The 20,816-nt window shown below is 49.6% G+C and overlaps 1 protein-coding gene across 2 annotated transcripts in view; it reads right to left on the bottom strand.

The window, feature by feature from the left end:
• Positions 1-20,816, bottom strand: part of ESRRB (estrogen related receptor beta) — a 176,622-nt gene that overhangs the window by 14,509 nt on the left and 141,297 nt on the right. For both annotated transcript variants that reach the window (XM_070250225.1, XM_023628150.2), the window contains exons 4-5: positions 4,059-4,169; positions 3,372-3,533 (exon numbers count right to left, since the gene is read on the bottom strand). In XM_070250225.1, coding sequence (XP_070106326.1) covers positions 3,372-3,533; positions 4,059-4,169 — 273 coding nt within the window. The remainder of the gene's footprint in view (positions 1-3,371; positions 3,534-4,058; positions 4,170-20,816) is intronic.

Raw genomic sequence — 20,816 nt, 5'->3', positions numbered from 1 at the left:
GAGTGGCTGCTATTCTGAGCAAACCACAGTCAGCCCCAAGGTCCCCATGGAACTCACCCTGTGAAAGCGTGTGTTCAAAAATGCAAGCAAAAGGGAGGCGGGTGCTGGGAATGACTTTGTGCTCAAATGACCCTTCCTTCTGGCTAAGCTGGTCGCTCACTGCCCACAGGAATGCGTCAGGTTCTGTGTGACAGCATGCGACTTGTGTTCACAGCATCTCACGCCCTTCTGGACTCTTCCTCCATGGCCACTGCTCATCAATCCTGAAGGCCTAACTCAGGTTCTGCTCTCTCCCCTGGCAGCCGTGGCATCCTTCCTGCTTCTGAACTCCGTCCTGTGGTTCTTCTCACTGCATTCTAAGTATGCGCCTCATCGCATATGAAAAACAGGAGGTGGGAAATGGGTGGGCAGAGATGAAACAAGACTGGCCGTGGGTGTAGCTGTTGAAGCAGGGTAATGGCTACATAGGGGTTCAAGATACTATTTGGTCTACCTTTGTTTGAAAAATTCTATGATGGGGCCGGCCCCGTGGCCAAGTGGGTTAAGTTCGCGTGCTCCACTTCGGCAGCCCAGGGTTTCGCCGGTTCGGATCCTGGGCGTGGACATCCCACATGCCACAACTAGAAGGACCCACAACTAAAATATACACAACTATGTACCGGGGGCGCTTTGGGAAGAAAAAGGAAAAATTAAATCTTTAAAAAAATTCCAAGAAAAAGTTTTGTTTTTTTAATCATCCACCTTATTCCCAACAGGGATCCTTGGGGCAGAAATTAATCTAATTCTTTCTATCATCCACAACTCATAGGAAGACAGCTTACACACAATGAATGCTCAATAAATGCACGCAAAGGCAAGTATGAAGTGCTGTCTGTGTGCCAGGCTCTGGATCAGAGGCTAGAGGATGCTAAGGCATGCGGTGTGGTTTCCTATGGTTAAGGGCAGCAGCTCGGGCTCCTCCTCAGAGCTCTAACTTGAGCTGTGTTGAGGAGTCAGTCCTTCTGCCTGTCCAGGAACCAGGGTGGACAGGAGCTGACACAAGTCCCAGGGTCGGGCCCTGGCTGGCATCCCTCTACTCAACCTGCTCTCTCCCGAAGGGCTGGTGAGCAGGTCTTCAGACGAGTTTTCCATCTAATCTGAGATGGGATTGACTTGATTAGTTTAAATATATCAGACACTTGATGTGTCATCGCCCTTAACATGCAGTGGCAGGAGACTTTATTAATTAATTTTACCTTAAACACTAGAAGGTCAGGCCCAAATAATTCAGCATGCAGATTTATGCAAAATAGGCAAATTAGCATTTGAGACAGACAAATGAGCCCCTATGTTTATTTTATTTTTTAATCAAAAAGAATTCAGCTTTGGACAAGGAAAAATGATGATGTGAAAGGAGGTTTTTACTACTATTAGCAACAATGACAACCATGGTCACAGCCATCCACCATTTATCAAATACCTACTTTGTGTCACGGCTAGGTTAAGTGTGTTGTACCTCCTAGCATCGCAGTGAGGGGGGGGTCTATTATGATTCCCATTTCACAGGCGAGGACACTGAAGCTCAGAAAAATGAAATGTCTTGAACAAGGCCAGTAAGGACAGAGCCGGGACCAGAGCGCAGGTGTGCCTGAACCCAAATGTGCCCTTAACAGCCATCCACTCTTCCCACTGCCCTTTTGGTTGGGCACAGATGAGAGAGGGAGCGGGGAGGTGGGAACACATGGAGAAAAATGGGTGCAGGGGAGACAGTGCCCCCTGGTTCTACACCCGCTCAAAGGTATCAAGGGGATGGGGTGGTAGGAGAAGGAAGCAGTGACCCAGGGGACCGCCAGGAGCCACTCCTGAGCCACTGCGGGGATGCAGTCGATCCTCCGGGATGAGGAGCGTGTGATGGGAGTGGGGGCAGAGTGTGAGGGGCAGGACGAGCTGTACCCGATTTGGCCCTGGGTTACTGGAGCAATCCAGGCTGAGGTGTCTTAAGCAGTGGCCTGACCCCACATCTGTGCTGAACCAGCACCGGGCAGATTCAAAAACTACTGAGTGTGTAATCCTGAGAGGCTGAGCTCCTTAGGAAGGGCGCTCTGCCAGATCCCCAGGGAGCCCATCCCTGAGCAAAATGCCGGGGCCACCGGAGTCCCGGCAGAAGGCATTCCAGGCTTCCTGCCAGCTGAGTGACACCAGCACCACCTCCAAGCCCTTGTCCTGGGAAGGTTCCTTCTGCAGTTGTGCACACAATGTCTTATATAAGCACTTTCTGACTCATCCCAATCAACTGGGGGCCTCGGCATCTAAAGTCCAGGACATCTTTTGCCATACAACCACGCATGCTGTATTTATCTCTCAGAGCTGGTGAGAAACACAAAAGGATCTGCAGACGGGAAGATAAACTGCCCCAGGTCACGGAGCCAGTAAGAATCTGAGTCCATGGCGGATCACTGGCAGAGGAGAGCAGGATGTCTCTACCACACTATGAGCCAAGCTGTCAGCCTGGAAGGAATAAACTGCACAGGCTTTAGAAAGCTCCCAACATGTGTGTAATGCAGAACATGTGGGTATCGGTGTCTACAAAAATAAAACTAAAAATCAGCTCCCACCGTTTATCCAGAACAAGAGAAGCTGAAAGAGGGGCTGGGGGCCCCATGCAAGGAAGAGAAGTCCATATGGCCAGCAACCCGTTGATTACACATACTCTCCACGCTGGAAATGATCTTCAAGTCACACGATGCAGATGAAGAGCCAGGCCTGCCTTAAGATCAGGCAAGTGGCAACAGTGAGCACGCAACTGATGGTAGCACATGCCAAAAGCTGCACACGCATGCTCACATTTCATCCTCACGTCAAAGCCCACGAAGGAGTCACTGCTGTGACTCCCTGTTTGCAGAGAGGCCAGGTGACCTGCCCAGGGTTACACAGCTAGTAAACTGCAGACCCAGAGCTTGAATCCCAACCTGCTTCCGAGCCCATGCTCTTAACCGCTCCACTCCCCCTGCCTCTAATAGGAAGCAAGAGAGCCTGTCCCTCTTCTGCATCATTTCCCAGCATATTTCCAATAAGGTCTACAAGAAAACCCTACTCTTTGGCCTTTAAGAGTTCAAAGAACTTGCTCTTGGAATACGACCTGTTGTAGATGCAATCACAGCCCTGCAGAATGAGAACCGGTTCTGAAGAGCCCCCAGCAGTTCAGGAACATTACAGGACCTTCCAAACACCTGCTCTCCTCCAATCCCACAAGGAGAGAAAAGGAGCCCAGAGAAAAACAGGCTTGCCAAGATTCCACAGGGTTCCTGGGTCCCACAGCATCGGAAGCCGGCCGCGGGAAGAGTGGCTGAGAGGCCCTGGCTGCACCCTCCCCCTAGTCCCACGTGACTCACCTGGGATGTGCTTGGCCCAGCCAATGATGACCACGAGCTCCCTGTCTGCCAGGTCACACAGAGTGGTCAGGGCCTTGATGTCCCCCTCGGGCATGCCAGGGGGAGGCATAGCGTAGAGCTTGTCTGGCTCAGCCACCAGCAGGTACGACACGATCTTGGTCACTGCAAAGACCAAAGGGGGAATGTAAATGCCTGGGAACAGAGGAAAGGGGCCAGGATGGAGCCTGGGAGGGCTCAGGATGAAAAGTCAGGTTCTGAGGAGCCCCAGGAAGGTCAAACATGGCTGTCATCATCTCCCCACCCTTTCTGACTCCACAAAGTTGCTGGCCGTAGTGATTTGGGCTGTTGAGAAACATCCCTCTAAGGGAAGTTGCCTGGTGAATTCTCCCCAGAGGAACCTGCTTCGGGTGGGAGGTGAGGGGGGGGTGTGTTCTGGATGCTGGAGCCCATGCCTTCCTAGGCCCATGCTTCATTTGATCCACATTCTGCGACATCTCATACAGAAAGGCCTTCTGAATGAAGTATCATTCTGCAGTATCTGACACCAATGCCAGGCACTGAAGTCACCTCCCCAAATCCACACTGTCCCCATAACCCAGTGGTGGGAAGATGGCATTTCCCCCAAAGGACGCCAGATGTCCTGGGTACAAATGCTGGCAAAAGGGCACAGACCGCCCTGGCACTCACATGGCTTTTTAGCAGGTGGGGAAATCTGCAAGCTCAGGTAGGGGCTGCTCTCCGAGTCCAGCCGTCGCTTGTATTTCTGGCGGCCTCCACGCACTCTGTCGAGACGCACTCCTGTTGGAGGGGAAAGAGAGACATCACCAGGGTGGCAGCACTGACTTTGGAATTTAAACACTGGCTAAGACCTTCAGGGCCACGCCCAGGTGGCCTTTGACAGCTGCCTCATTACCAGCCTCAGGCCAAGTGGTTGGACAATCCTAAAACGATTGTCTAACAGCAATGGCCTATCCCAGCTGCCCCAGGCCTGGTCTGGCCTCTAATGATTCAGCATCCTCCTGATTCAGCCTCCTCCTGAAATCCATCCCAAGCAACCTTTAGCCTCTAAGTCTTTCTGTCTCCAAAAAGGAAAGCACAACCAAAGTACTCCAAGTGTTTGGGAAAGAAGACCCATTATTTTAGATCTGCTATGAAACCAGCGAGGTGAGTTAGTTCACCCAAGAGAAGACAGGAATCTGCCATTAGCAGGCACCAAAGAAGAGCTAAAACAAGGATTTTTAGGCTTTTCACATAAGCGTGGCGGATGGTGCTTGTTACAAATGTCAATTTCTGGATCCCGCCTTCAGAGATTCCAGGATGGAATTCTGGAGTACATCTTCCACACAAAGTCCCCGAGGGATGGGGATGCAGGTGGTCGAGCCACACCTACATCAATGCCTAGAAGTATTTTTTTTTTTTTGAGGAAGATTAGCCCTGAGCTAACTGCCGCGAATCCTCCTCTTTTTACTGAGTAAGACTGGCCCTGAGCTAACATCCATGCCCATCTTCCTCTACTTTATATGTGGGACGCCTGCCACAGCATGGCTTTTGCCAAGTGGTGCCATGTCTGCGCCCGGGATCTGAACCAGCGAATCCTGGGCCACCGAAGCAGAACGTGTGAATTTAACCGCTGCACCACCAGGCCAGCCCCTAGAAGTATCTTGATAGCAGGTGCAAAAGCAGTGGTGGCCACTCCACACTGACATCCATTTCCAGGAGTGAGACCCTATCCTGGAGAGATCCATTATTGTCTCTGGGTCCATACTGCCTTTAAGAAACGGCCCCCCTACACCCTGTTCCTGCTGTCTAGACAGACACGTGGATACCATTTGACACCCCCACCAGCTGGCAGGGTGGGCAGGACCTCAAACAGGCTCTCATCCAAAGGCATGCAAGCTCAGACAGACCACCGACATGTACAGTCTGAGCTGAAGAGATGGAGGGGACCCATCCAGTGAGCTCCAAAGTATGAACTGCACAGAGAGCAGAGCGGCTCTCCTTTCCTTACCATGAAATGGGCCTCGACTAAAACAGTGAAAAAGTCAGAGACAGAGCCAGTCCTGAGAGGAGGAAAGCTCACGGTGACAGCCTCCGCCTCTGAGGCGATGGGCCATGCTCAGCTTCCTGTTCCTCTCCCCAAAGGTCCACAGTGTCACCCTCACCCACAGCCCCAGTCAGCGATCTTCAGGGCCCTGCGGGGCACTTTTCCTCTGGCTCTTCTTCCTGCCCATCCTGTGCTTCTTCCATCCTCCCAGGAGGAGATGGTGACAAGCCAGTCCTATCAGTCCAGCCCTTTCTTGGAGAGAGGCAAGAGGAACACAGGAATACAGTCCTGCATCGCTTAACGATGGGGCAACGTTCTGAGAAATGCGATTTCGCCCTTGTGCGAACACTGTAGAGTGTACTTACACAAACCTAGATGGTAAAGCCTACTACACGCCTAGGCTGTATGGTACTAATCTTATAGGACCACGATCGTCTATGTGGTCCTTGTCTATGAAGGTCTTTGTTGACCAAAAGGTTGAAAAGTCCAGTCATCAGGGGAGTGGCTATAATTGTAACTTACAGGAAAGAGGATGGATTTAGACTCCATTCATGCAGGTGATTTTCTGGCTGTTTCTTAGTTAGGATGTACAGCTACTAACTTTAAGTCTGGGACAAGAAAGGAAGTTTCCTAAGGCAATGAGAGTAATTGAAAGTAAAATGACTTTGTTTACTGAATGGGCAAGGAACGTCCCTTTAAATGCTAATTGCCCTCGGGACTGAGGAATCTGGGATGACGCCATCCCCACGTGCTTCCAGTTAAGGGCTCAAACCACATCCTCCTCCCGGAGGGCAAGGAGGATGCTGTGAGCATACCAAACACAGCAGACTGCCCGGGGGGGACTGTCTCTTTGGGGCCAGTCATGGCTCAGCACTTTCATCAGCAGTGTCCTTTTTACCCACAACTTGGCGCTTTTGTACTTGACACTGAACATGGCTGTAATGGACTTTTTTTTCAAGGAGCGGGTCCACCCAGCATCCTACCCCTGCTTCCTATCTAAAGGCAATTCTCCTATTGTGGGTCATCTTGTTGGGGGCCTGTGTCCACCCCCTACTATGGATATCCAAGTGGTCCAGTTCCTCCTCCTCTCCAGCCTTTGGAGGTCAAAGTATGGACTGGTGACACAGGCACAGCCAATTGGAGGCTGTGATCAAATGGCACAAAGACAGAGAGAGGGTGAGGACTGGTCAGGGCAGCAGCAATGCCCTGAGCAGCACGGGCGTGGGCAGCCCTGGGCCAGACTCTCCTGGTTACTGCATCTCCTGTGCCCGGGCTCTCAGCACTTCCCCTCGTCCTTGTCTGGCTTCTAAGTGTGGTCCTTGAGCCTCCTGATAGGCTTGTAATAAACTCCCCTTCTGCCTCGAGGGTTGGGATGGCTTGCAGCTGGCCACATCTGTAGTTGGGTTCTCCGAGAGCAGACCCGAGACAAGCACGTGTGTGCAGGCAGTTTATTGGGGAGGTGATCTCAGGAAGAAAGCCAACAACGAGTGTATTCCTGAGTGGGTTACTCCTGTGGGCAACCGAGCTCCAACATCACTGAGGACCCTGGGGCACAGTGCAGAACACAGCTCAGCTCCCCCTGCTGTGGAAGAGGGCCTTGGGGCATTGACCACCTCTCCTAGCAGTCACTGGCATCTCAGAGGTCCGGGCTGAGCAGACTCTGGTGGCCAGAGAAAGCCCTGGGCAGGGTTGCAGTCACAAGATGGCAGGTCAGCACCCACGTGATAGAGTGCTGAGTAAACATAGGTGGGGCACCAACAGCTGCCTTCCTTCTCAAGGGGTGGTCCACGGGCAGCAGCATCAGCATCATCTGGGAGCTTGTTAAGCATGCAAGAATCCCAGGTCTGCTCCCCCCGACTCCCTTCTCTCCTCCATCAGAGTCAGCATTTTAACAAGGCGATTGATGTGCACAGGAGTTTGAGAAGAGCTGCACTACAGCATCGCAGCAGAAGGAGCTGTCCAGTCGCCTTCCACCAGAACCCTGGACCTTGAAGGGGACAGCCGAATCCCGTCCAACACAAGACCTACATGTGCTGGTAGGACTTCAGCTCACATTTACCCCCTCACTCCTCCCACCCCTCATGCTTCCTCCCCTGAAGGTTTTTGGGAAAAGCTCCCTGTTTAGAAGAGTTTTGCTGACCCCATCCAGTGACACAGCCACAAAGCAGCTCACCCCTGCCTACTGCACCCGGGCTCAGCCAAGCTCCTCCAAGCTCTGCCTCCCCTTGGAAAGCTGGCAAGACCATGAGTGAAAACACCAAGCTTCATTCCTCAAGGACGGGAGGGCCCCCCATTTCCTGAACACCTACTATGTGCCAGGGTCTGACGTGGAGTCCGGGATCAGCCCATTCCCCACTCCATTGACTTTCTCTCCTCTAGTCTCATGAGCTCTCCCCTCCCACCCAGCCTGCCTGACCCCAGACAGCAGTCAACAGTGGTGGGAACTATTCCACCAAAAGTTTAAAAAGGCGCCCATCCCTTAGCAAGGTAAGGAAGCAGGCAGTTGTCACCTCTGTTGCTGCCTCCATATGGAATGTTCTCAGTCCTAATACAGGGCCTGGCCCTTAGTGGGTGTTCAAGAAAGTCTTGACGCGTACCGGAAGGGATGTGCCTCCTCCCGCCTCCCATCCAGGCCGGGGGGCTTCTTCCAGGGCTCCAGCACACGGGGCTTCCCCTACCGACCCGGCGCCCCTCCGGCCAGGGGCTGCTCACGGTCGTCCTCCAGGGTCTGTCATGGCACCCAAGGCACAGTGGGTGCTTAGAAAATGGGAGCCATCACTGTCTGCATCATCAACATCATCTTTCTCACGCTTCCCCAGCTCTGTGCACAACTCTCTGGTAAATCACGCTAATAATGATAATGACAGCCTCCTTTATGGGGGACTTCCTGCACATGTTGTTCCGCTTAATCCACAGCATATAAGGCAAGTGCTCTTATCCCCATTTTACAAACAAGAAAATCTGAGACTTGGAGGTTTGGTAATTTGTCCAGTAAAAGAGCCAGTATCCGAGCTCTTTGCCATTTCAGAGTATGGCCTCCAAGACACAGCAGGACACATTCTCCTCTAAATTTTCTCCTCCAGATCCTTACAGCAGAATGGTCAATGGCACCAATCAATAAGTGTGTCAATTATCAGGTTGTAAAAAAAAAAAAACTAGCCTGTTGGGTTTGATTATGCACAAATGGACACCTGGTGTGAGGTGTGTCTGCTCTCCTTGCTTCGCGTCTGTTTTTCCAAGTCCCACGCCAGGCACTGGCTCAAACCACTCCAGCCCAGAGACCCGGTGAGCAAGGTCCCAGGCCTGTCTGCCCCTCGTGGGCCATGCAGTCTTGGCCAAGTTGGCTCTCATGGCCTTGGTTTCATCTTCAGATACAGGGAAGGAGGCAATGGGGACACCAACTCTGCTCACCACATATGGCTTTTGTGACAAGCAAATGACATAACAGTGAGAAAATGCTCGGTAAGTTGGAAAGTGGTTCCAGCTGGCCGGGCGAGGCTGTCACTCCGGCCGCTCCGTGGCTGGTCCAAGCCTGCTCCATGCGTCAGCATTCCCCCAGCACCTCACACACCACCTCATCTTGACTGCCTTTCTTCCCATAAGTTCATCAGCTCAGTGGGCCCAAGTCGGCTCCATTTCCTGAGCTCTCCTTCCCCCAACAATGTCCCACGGTCTGGCTTCGCTAATGAGCATTTAGGGTAGAGGGGGCCTGTGGCACAGACCTGTGCTTCCCAACCCAGGGACCCCCTTCTCCTCGGCTGGGGTTGTGGCAGATGGGCCATCACCTAAGCGAACTGACCTTATCCCTCATGCTCACACTATCCCCAGAGGCACTTCACGTCCTGGATGCTCCCTTGAAGGCCCAGCTCAGTATTACCTCTGCAGAGAAGTCCTTCCAGACTCCCCCTGGCCATGCCTTCCTGGGCTTCCTTTGCTCATCTCTATTACAGCAACCACGGTCCAAACAACTCCTCACAAGACATCGCACGCCCATCTCCCTGGGGGACTAGGGGCACCTCCCAGGCAAGGGCTTTCATTCATCTTTGCAGCCCCTGCCCAGCACCCTGCCCATGGTAGGCAGACAAGTTTTTGAGTAAAATGATGTGCCCAGTTCAAATGAAGCAGGAAACGAAAGAATCTCAGGGTCTGGTTCCCAGCTTCCATTTGTCCCTCCAGCCTCTAGAAATTCACCCCCTCTAAGCCATCCATTCCTCATGAAAGTTTCCCCTTGTATTGAGCTAAATTCTGTCTCCTACCCTCCTACCCTAGGATCACTTCCTACCCTCCAGCCCATCCAGCAAGACTACCCCCACCCCTCCCACCGCAAGACAGCACTTCATGAACTTGAACATCCTTGGGCACCTTCCTTCCATGGCCAGGCACCCGTTATTTTCTATATTTATACAGTGTTTCCAAGCCAGTCACCTCCCTGCCTTCTAGGCATTTGTCTTTATTAATGTGATCTACTCTGAACTGGGAAGGGCCAGCTCCTCAAGGGCAGAGACAGTGGACAGAGTTCTAAATTCCTCTGCACTCTTCCTAAACAGATTTTGGTTAAATATGTTTATACTTATTATCTGCCAATGTGTTTTTATATTTTCTTGAGTACACTGCTCACAATTTTAGTCAACAAGAAGAAGCCCCTCCCCAAGAGATAAGGGTATGCACTGGCTTCTCTCCTCAGCCTTCTGGCAAGATGCTGTATCAGGAACCCTTTAGAAGTGGATCACCCAGTTCTACGGGTTGGGTCTGGCAGACATTATTGGTGGTCTACCCAATCTTCATTCCATTCTTTCTCTTCTATGCTAAGAGAACCCAGATTTTGTTCATGGAGACAATGTGCCCTAGCCAGCCCCAGAGATCCTGTCCCCACTGTCACCGTTCCCCTGGTAGTTAGGGCTGGTCATGTGACCTGATTCTGGCCAGTGGGATGTAAGGGGAAGTCCAGGGTGGGGGCTTCTGGGAATGGTTTTGCTTTTTTGATAAAAGGGACAGATATTTTTGGTGCAGCTCTTTTTGTCTTTCTCCTGCCCTGACCTGGAAGGTGAAGCCTGGAGCTGTGGCAACCACCTTGCAAACATGAGGCAGCCATGTGAGGACACCAAAGAACGTGAGGGAAGGAAGACAGAAAGCGCCTGAGCCCTGGACGCCGCGGCTAAGAAGCCCAGCAACGGCCCATCTCCAGCCTTCTCGGGAGGCGGCAATCAAGCTCCTTGATCCATGCCGAAGCCACTAGCAGGGAAGTGCTCTGTCACTTGCCACAGAAAGCCATTTTCACTGATACAATGGGCAATGGTTTTTTAAATTAGGATGCTTAAGTCTTACAAACACCAAATGGGAAAAAAAAAAGGAGACGAAGTGGAAATGAGAGTTGCATTATGATGTTCTCATACTAACAGAATATTTAAAAAGCAGACTCAGGAAGCACATTAAAATACTAATCAATTTACAATTACTATCTGGGATTATTAGATTTTATCACCTTATTGATACTTTCTGAATTTAAAAAAGCATTAATAATTCTCGTTTGTAAAATGTTTTGTTGTTAGTGCCGTCAAGTTGATCCCGTGTACAGCAGAGTGGAACCCTGCCCAGGCTTTTTGCACCATCCTCTCACTTTCCAGGCACTGTACAGACAGTGTTCTGCTGCTATTCATAGGGTTTTCAGGGCCGAGTTTTCGGGAAGTGGGCAGCCAAGTTCTTCTTCCCAGTCTGTCCTAGTCTGGAAGCTCCGCCGAGACCTGTCCCCCATGGGTGACCCTGCTGGTATTTGAAATATTGGTGGCATAGCTTTCAGCATCACAGCAACATGCAGCCACCACAGTATGACAACCGACACACAGGGGTGTGGTTCCCTGATGGGGAAACGAACCCAGGCCGTGGCAGTGAGAGCAACGAATCTTAACCATTAGACCACAAATGTAAATGGTATCAGATCTTCAAACACTGTAATAAATACATATCCTTTTTTTTTGGTCATTCTTTTATTTTTAAAATTGTTTTTAAAGTCTTTATTTATTTTCCTTTTTTATTTTTTTTTTGAGGAAGATTAGCCCTAAGCTAACATCTGCTGCCAATCCTCCTCTTTTTGCTGAGGAAGCCTGGCCCTGAGCTAACATCCGTGCCCATCTTCCTCTACTTTATATGTGGGACACCTACCACAGCAAGGCTTGACAAGCGGTGCCATGTCTGCACCCAGGATCCGAACCAGCAAACCCCGGGCCACCGAATCGGGACGTGTGAACTTAACTGCTGCACCACTGGGATGGCCCCCTACATCCTTTGTTTTAACCACTGTTTAATCCCTTAACATGTGCGGGCCAAAGTGCAGGTATTCATAAGAGTGCCATGAACACAAAAAGATTGATAATCACTGGAATCCATGTACCTATGCAGACTGAGCCCTTTCGTTGAGCCCAGAGCCAGATAAGGAGCTGTCCCTGTTCTTGGCCAACATGATAATCCCCCTAAACCTTGTAGACACAAGTATAAGCAGAAGTGCATGTCTCCTGACCAGCAGCGGTGGTGGGCTGAGCCCTGCTCTAAGCATTGTATGGGTATTATTTCACCTTATAGGATTCCAACAACCCTACAAGGGAGCTTGTGTTGTTCCCCCATCTGACAGATGGGGAGAGTGAGGCTGGGAGAAGTTAAGTCACTCGCCAAGGCCACACAGGGAGGAGTGCGCTCTGACTCCAGAGCCCAGCTCCCCACCATTGTGGATCCTGTATCTCTCAAAGGGCCAAGAGTCTGCCTGGTAGAAAGAAAGCAGAGATAAGGGCCAGGGCCATGCCGCACACTTCTGGGTGCACCACTCACTAGAATTCCGTCTGAATGGTGCCCCAGGAGTTGTGCCTCACAGCGCATCCTGTGTGGCCTTAGCTGAGAAAAGCCTCTCTCACCACTGGTGGGAGCACCTGCCCAGGTGCCGGTTGAGAACCACACGTGTGTGACCTGCCGAAGGCCTCTGTGTTGTCAGAGCCAGCTACACCTCCATGTAAGCAGCTTCTGTGCTGGTGGGTGGGCTGGCTGGCCCTAGCTGGCTCCTCCAGTTCCATACTCTACTCTGTTATTTTTTTTTAATTGAGGTCATATTGGCTTATAACACTGTGTAAATTTCAGATGCACATTATTATATTTCAGCTTCTGTATAGGCTGCATCATGCTCACCACCAATAGTGTAGTTTTGCCCCATCCCATACATACGTGCCCCTTTATCCCTTTTGCCCTCTCCCTCTCTCTTCCCCTCCAGTAACCACCAATCTGTTCTCCTTATCTACGTGCGTGTTTATCTTCCACATATGAGTGAATTCATATGGTATTTGTCTTTCTCTGACTTATTCCGCTTAGCATAATACCCTCGAGGTCCATTCATGTTGTCACAAATGGCACCATTTCGTCTTTTTTATGGCTGAGTAGTATTCCATTGTATGTATATATACCACATCTTCTTTATCCATTCATCCACTGAGGAGCACTTGGGTTGCTTACACCACTGTGAGAAAATCTTTGCAAAACATACATCTGAGAAGAGGTTAATTTACAAAATATATAAATAATTCATACAACTCAACAACAAAAAAGTGAACAACCCGATCAAAAAATGGGCAGAGGATATGAACAGACATTTTTCCAAAGAAGATATACAGATGGCCAACAGGCACATGAGAACATGTTCAACCTCACTAATTATTAGGGAAATGCAAATCCAAACCACAATGAGATATCACCTCACACCTGTCAGAATGGCTATAATTAACAAGACAAGAAAGGACAAGTGTTGGAGAGGATGTGGGCAAAAGGGAACCCTCATACACTGCTGGCGGGAATGCAAACTGGTGCAGCCACTATAGAAAAGAGTATGGAGATGTCTCAAAAAATTAAAAATAGGAATACCATATGATCTAGCTATTCCACTGCTGTGTATTTATCCAAAGAACTTGAAATCAACAATTCAAAGAGACCCATGCACCCCTATGTTCATTGTAGCATTATTTACAATAGCCAAGATGTGGAAGAAACCCACACTCTACTCTATTTTTTTTTTTTTGAGGAAGATTAGCCCTGAGCTAACTACTGCCAATCCTCCTCTTTTTGCTGAGGAAGACTGGCCCTGAGCTAACATCCGTGCCCATCTTCCTCTCCTTTATACGTGGGACGCCTACCACAGCACGGCTTTTGCCAAGTGGTGCCAGGTCCACACCCAGGATCTGAACCGGCAAACCCCAGGCTGCCGAGAACCCACACTCTACTCTTACCTGCCCTGCTGCAGCACCCGGAATCTCTTGTCTTCCGGCTTCCAGCTAGGTCTGCTGCCCGGAGGCACTGCAGAAGTCCAGAGAGCAGGGCAGCTGGGATATATATTCCTGAGTCACTTCCCTCCCTTCCTGCTGGGCCACAGTGTGGCTGAGACTTTGACCTCTGAGTACAGCCACGGTTCTCATTGGCTTCCTGGAGCAATTCACACCGGTGTCTTCAGGTTGGGGTTGTTAAAGGTTCCCCACTGTTGCTAGTCCCAGGGCTGCGTCACCACCTCTGGCGGGTTCGCTGGACCCCACCCACCCCTCTGTAAATATACTTCCTTCATGAAATCCTCTTTGGTGACCCTGTGAGGGGACATTTGTTTTGCCCAGCCCTGACCAAGAAGGCAGGAGGATGAGAACCCTCGAAAGGAACAGGGGGAGAGGCAATGTGAACAGAGGGAGGGACCGGGTCTCTGCTGAGATGCTCCCTCACAATGTCGGGATGCGAACGCCCGGGGGCCTCCCTGGCTGTGCCTTGCTACCTCGCCTGGAGACTATGTGAGTTCTGAGGGGCAGCAGCGCCAGGCCCATAGAGGTCTGTGCCTCTAAAGCAGAAGAAAGAAGCATTAGCCTCAGGGTCAGACCCGACTCTACCCCTGACTACCTTGACCTTGACCTCTGTGTGCCTCTGTAAAATGGGGACAATAATAGTGGGGACCTCAGAGGACTGTGGTGAGGGTTAGACAAGTTAATGCATGCAAACCACGTCAAATGCCGTGGACGGTACACAGTAAGCGCTCAGTAAACGTTAGCTAATATTACTGTTACTAAAGATACTTCGCCCTTGAAACTCTTCTGTGTCTTGACTGCATCACAGTAAATATGCCGGCTGTGATACTGTACGGTAGTTTCACAGGATGTTACCATTGGGAGAAACTGGGTAAAGGGCCCATGGCATCACTGTGTATTATTTCTTACAACTACATGTGAATCTACAATTATCTCAAAATAAAAACGATAATTTTAAACAAATTTGAACTACTTGTGGGAATGTAAAATGGTGCAGCCATTGTGGGAAAACGGCTTGGTGGTTCCTCAAAAAGCGAAACAGAATTATCATGAGAGCCAGCAATTCCACTCCTAGGTATCACTCAAAACAACGGAAATCAGGAACCCAAACAGATCCTTGTTCACCAATGTTCACGGCAGCACTATTCACAACAGCCAGCAGGTGGAAGGAACCCAAGTGCCCATCGACAGATGAATGGATAAACAAAACGCAGTCTTACACATACAATGGAATACTATTCAGTCATAAAAAAACTGAATGAAGTTCTGATGCTATGACATCAGAAAACTTTATGCTAAGCAAAATAAGCCTGACACAAAAGGAGAGATGTTGTATGATTTCACTTAGAAGAGATATCTATAACAGAGAGAAAGCAGAGTGGAAGTTACCAGAGGCTGGCGGGAGGGAGAATGGGGGTTATTGTTTAGTGAGTACAGGCTTCTATTTGGGATGATAAAAAGTTTTGGAAATAGATAGTAGTGATAATTGCAAAACATTGTGACTGTGCTTAATGCTACTAAATTGGACACTTAAAAATGGTTTTAAAATGGCAAATTGTGTTATATATATTTTGCCACAAATAAAAAAAATTAATAAGGTAATATGCCTAAAACCATTGAATTGTATATTTTAAATGGGTGAATTTTCTCTCAATAAAGCTGTTAAAGATTTTTTTAAAATACTTCACCTTTTTCAGGTTAGTGGAATTAAATAATATAAAATGTGTGAAACATAGCCAAGTGCTTAGTCCACAGCAGGCACTCAACAGTAATTGCTTTCCTTTTTTCTGCCTACTGATGGTAGCAGGGTCTGCCCTGAACTGCCAGTTTTCTCCATGGGAAGAAAGAAAAACACATCATTTTACTTATAACTAACATGGCTCAAATGCATTAAACAAGAACTCTCAAGAAACTATGGTTCAGAGAGGCTAAATATGCGCCTGGGGCCACACAGCTCCAACACAGGCACTCTCTTGAATATGCCCACAGGGTGGAGCGGCTGCCTCAGTCTAACCCAGGGACACAGGTGCTGCCCTCGGCTGCAGCTGTACCGCCCCCAACCCCCGCCACACTCATCACTGGGCAGCTGTTCCTGTATCTGTGTGTCTAACCCCATTTCCCAGCTCAGGGCACAGGAAATAGCAAAGAAACTGCAGATGCCACTCGGGCAGAAACTCCTTGGGAGGAGGGGAGCGGGGCTCCCCAGACCTCTGGAGCCCATGCCCCATCCGCTGACCTCTCCAACCCACTGCAGGCACGGCCGAGCATCCAGAGCCGGCGGCTGCCACCGCCTGGATCAGATGTCCGCTTGCTGACTTGATAAGATCAGGCTTCTGACTTTTTTCTTAATGGAAGGAAAGTAATTCGTGCTTCCCTCCACCTCCCTCCTTTCTTCTCGTTTTCCCTCCCTCAGCTGGACGAGATCCCAGGCTTTCAGAAGTAAAAATAACCGGGTGAGCCGGGGCGGCAGTGGCAGGGGGCAGCTTAAATTTCTTTCTTTTATACCCAGGCTCTAAAAATAACGGGGTGAAGCTCCGAGAAGCGTGGCCCTGCACCTGGCCCGGAGCCTGTCCCAGGCACTACCCCGTCACGTTTCTCTGCCCAGAGGAGAGGCTCTGACGAGGCCCCTGAGCTGGCGTCCTTCTCCCGCCTCCCCTGCAGAGCAGGTGTCCCCGGCTAAGGGTAGACTCTCTCCGGACACTGCCAAGTTTTCATAGTCAAGACCCTTCTCTTCCTCTTACCCAGAAATCCCACTCGCCTCCCCGCAATTCAACGTCCTTGGTTTATTAATGATGTAAACAGCTTCACGGGCACAATGCTTCCCAGTTTACAAAGCTATTTCTGTATCTCATTTGATCTTCAGAACAATGTTGAGGGAGGGAGAATACAGGATTATTATTTTCCCATGTGAACAGTGAGGCTCAGAAAGGTCAGTTGACTTACTCAGGGTCACACAGCCAGGACATGTCAAAGGGCAGATGTGAACGTTCATCTCCAAGTCCTGTCTCCTTTGCCCTGAACTTGAGAGCCCCGGTCCTGTACGATCAGCAGAACTCCCTGGAAAGCCCTTGAGCTACACAGACCTTGAGGACTTACCCCTAGAGGTTCTGAGTCAGTAGGTCTGGGGTGATGTCTAGGAATGGATGATTTTTCAAAGCTCCTCCAATGACTGATTACCGGGCAGGTGTGGGAGGCACGGCACTAAACCCATTGTATTCACTACTTTGATCTGACCAGCGTTTTTCCTGGGGCCTTGGGGGTTGATCCTCCGCCTTTAAGTTCCTAAACTATAGCTGACTCACCTCCAGAAAGGGGAGAAAACCACCCAAAAGGTAATGTGGGCACCCTGAGCTCCGGAGGGCCCAGAGGCTGTGTGTTGTGGGGCATACCCATGGGTGCCCAGCCCAGCAGAATGCCCTAAGCACTCGTCCACGTCCCCTGCACATGCAGGGTTTCCTTCAGCCACCTGTCCTTGCAGGGGTTTCCAGGTGACAGGTGAGCTCACCTTGCTGCCTCGGCCAGGATGGCCATTAAGGCTGCGTCTGACGCTGGTGCCATATCTTAATGGTGAAGCGGGCCTCACGCCTGACTCACCAAAAGCCGAGAGAGCTGTGTGCTGGATGACCACACCTGCCACCTAATGTTTCTGGGTTTGCGCCCTCTGCTCCAGGGTGGCAAAGTAGCATGGAGGGCCGAGCTCCTGGCCTCTGTCTATTAAAGACGTGTCCAACTCGCGCTGCTCTCTCCTCTCGACCTTCTCACCAGGGCACCACGTCCCAAGGACACTTCCGCAAGCCGGAACCATCCGTGCATTCCCAGCTGCCAAGAAGTCTCTCAAATGGAACACCGACAGGGAAAAGCTACTGTAGCCTGCCCTCCCCTTCCATCCCCTTCCTCTTTTTTCCCCTTTGAGGAAGGACTAAGGCTTTGCTACTAGCCAAGCCATCTCCACTGAGTTGGAATGGGCTTCTGAGAAGGAATTCTTGTACAACCAAGGAGACTAGATTCCACCCAGCTCTATTAGTTACTAGCTGTGTGGCCCTTGGGCAAATCACTTAAAACTCAGTTGCACCAGATCGGGCATGGCAAACAGCTGTCAGCTGTGCCCATGCCTTCCATTTCCTAGTCTGTGGCAGACACTGCTAATCAATCACATCACGCTGCCTACTGATCCCAGGCACTGCATAAGAAGCCCCTCAATCATCCACTCTGGCAGCCACTCGTCACCCTAGAGCTGACAGTCCACCTAAAAGCAATTTGCCTTCCTGGAGCCTGGATGGTTCCTAAGGTCCTTTCTAGCTCTAAAAGAGCGATTCTGCAACGACAGGTCGTAATCTGGCTTCAGGAACCTCTTAAGTGGGCTTCAGGGGTTCTGTGAAGCTCCTAAAACTGTCTGCCAAATTGTATGTGTAGGCACTTATGTATGTTTCATGATGGAGTTTCACTGGATTTCCAAAAGAATTTGTCAGTCCCTAAATCAAGAGCAGCTGTGTTAGAGGCTGTCGGCGTGAACAAGTACACATACAAACAAATGAATATATAAGATCATTTCAGACGGGGAGAAGTTCAAAGAGGAAGTCAACAAGCGGATACGATAGAAAGTAACGAAGTGGGAAGAGACGCCTTTCTGAGATGACATTTAAGTTGAGGCCGGAAGGACGAGGAGCCAGCCAGGGGGAGAGCATTCTAGGAAGAAGGAGCAGCCTGCGGATCCTAAGGTGGGAAGGAGTCTGTCATGCTTGAGGATCAAAAGAAAGCCCGGTGAGGCTGGAGCAGAGTGAGTAGGAGCGAGGGGGCAGGAGAGAAACGAGACGGTCCTGAAGAGGTAGGGCGGGGCTAGATCACGCAGGGTTCTGAAGACCAGAGATAGTGTTTAGATTTTGTTCTAAGTGCAATGGAAAGCCACTAAACAATGTGACACAAAGCCATAGAATCATATTAGTGTTTTTAAAAAATCATTCTGGCTACTATGGGAATTGGATTAAATAGGACCAAGAGTGGAATCACAAGTCCAGTTGGGAAATCGTTGTGATGGTCCAGGAAAAAGTGGGTGCCTCCCTGGACCAAGGTCATGGCCACGGAGATGAAGACAAGTAGGAGGATCTGAAATCCACTTTGCACACGGACTCAGGAAGAGTCCAGGATGACTTCTAGGTTTTGCTTGGGCACCGGGTAAAGAGGGGTGCCATTCCTGAGGGGGGAAAGACTGGGAGTGGTGGAGAGAAGGATGGGACAAACCTAGAGTTCCTTTCTAAACGTGTTGAATCTGTGATGCCTCATAAAGGACCCAAGCGGAGATGCCAGTAGGGCAGCCAGATGTTGGTGTCTAGAATGCAGGGAAGGAGCTGGAAGTGGAAGTCTAAGATTGAGAGTCATCTGGAACTAGGCTGGGATCCAGTGAGATCACCTCCAGGGTGTAGGTGAAGAAGAGGGCCCAGTTCCAAGTCCCAAATGACGCCAAAATGTAAAGACCAGGAAGGGGCGGGGTTTGCAAACTCCGTACTTTCCGTACTAAGTTAGTACTTGCCATACTAAGAGGCACAGTAAGAGAGAGAAGGAGAAAACTAGGCAGACAGGGTGTCAGAGAAGGCGAGAGAAAGGGTTGTACAAGGAGGGTTGGCCAACTGGTCGGAATACTGGAGAAGGACTGAGAAAGCAAAGAGAAAAGTACCATGTTTGGAAACTCAGGGGCTGTGGAAGGCAGGTTCAGGGGTGCGGTCAGGAGAGGGTGGGGTCGGGAGAGGGTGTGGCTGGGAGCGGGTGTGGTCTGGAGGGGGTGTGGTTGGGAATAAGTGTGGTTGGGAATGGGTGTAGTCGGGAGAGGGGGTGGCCGGAGTGGGTGTAGTCAGAAGTCCAGGGAGAGTGGAGCAGACTGAAGGTGATGAGCTCATCATACTCAAAAATCACCTCCAGCGGGATCAAAGAAAGACCTAATGGGTTAGGCAGATCAGGAAAACATCTTTACAAGAGTAGGTTAAGGAAAGATTTTTTTTCTTAATGATATAAAAGTGCAAACCATAAAGGAAAAGATTGCCAAATTCAATTTATTAAAATTACTAATTTCTGATCATCGAAGGACTCCATAAAGAGAAGAAAGTCACAAATGGGGAGATTTTTACAACACCAACAACTGAAAAGTGACAAAATGACCAGAATATATAAAGATTTCAACAACCAATGATAAAAAAATGAAGTAGAAAAACAGGGAAAAGGCTTGGATAAGTGCCTCACAGAAAAGGAATCCCAAGAGGCTAATAAACATATAAGCATGCTTATCTCGTGGAGAACATACATATTAAGCAATAATAAGACACCATTTTACACACACTAGCAAAAGTTTAAAAGTGTTGGTGAGGCTATGGAGCAACCAGAACATCTGAAGGCAAGTGATAAGCCAGTACATCCAAATCAAAAACAGTTTCATATCATCTTATAAAGCTGACGATGCACATACCTGGCACTTCCACTCCCAGGCCTGTAAGTCCTTACACAGGTGCACCAGGAATCTTGTGCACAGCACTATTTTGTAACAGCAAAAACCCAGGAGCCCAAATGTTCATCGGCAGTAGAAAGGATAAATAAACTCTACTAAACTCATGCAATGATACTATACAGCAAGAGTTTGCAATCTCAGGTCTGTGGGCCAAACCCAGCCCTCTGCCTGTTTTATCAGAACACAGCCCTGTACATTCACTCCCATATTGTCTCTAGCATGGCAGAGGGAAGTAGCTGCAACAGAGACCTGATGGCTTGCAAAGCCTAAAATATTTACTATCTGGCTTTCTCCTGCTATAGAGAAATAAAAATTAATGAATTACAGCACCATGCAACAAGTATTCATCTTAGAAATACTGACTAGAATAATCAAGATGCAGAAGAATACGTATGGTACAATCTCATTTAAAACTAAACAATCATCCTATCATTAGAGATACAAACGTGATAAAACTATAAAGAAAGGCAAAGGAAAAATAATGCAAAAGCAGGAAAATGGTTACCTCTGAGGGTAATGAAAATGGAAACCTCAAAAAAAAAAACCAGAGGGAACCTCAAAAGTAAGGATAATCTTCTTTTTCTTACATTGGATGG

This window comes from Equus caballus, chromosome 24 (assembly GCF_041296265.1).
Source record: "Equus caballus isolate H_3958 breed thoroughbred chromosome 24, TB-T2T, whole genome shotgun sequence".
Classification (NCBI taxonomy): Eukaryota; Metazoa; Chordata; class Mammalia; order Perissodactyla; family Equidae; genus Equus; species Equus caballus.
This window is presented reverse-complemented; position numbering and strand designations above follow the sequence as displayed.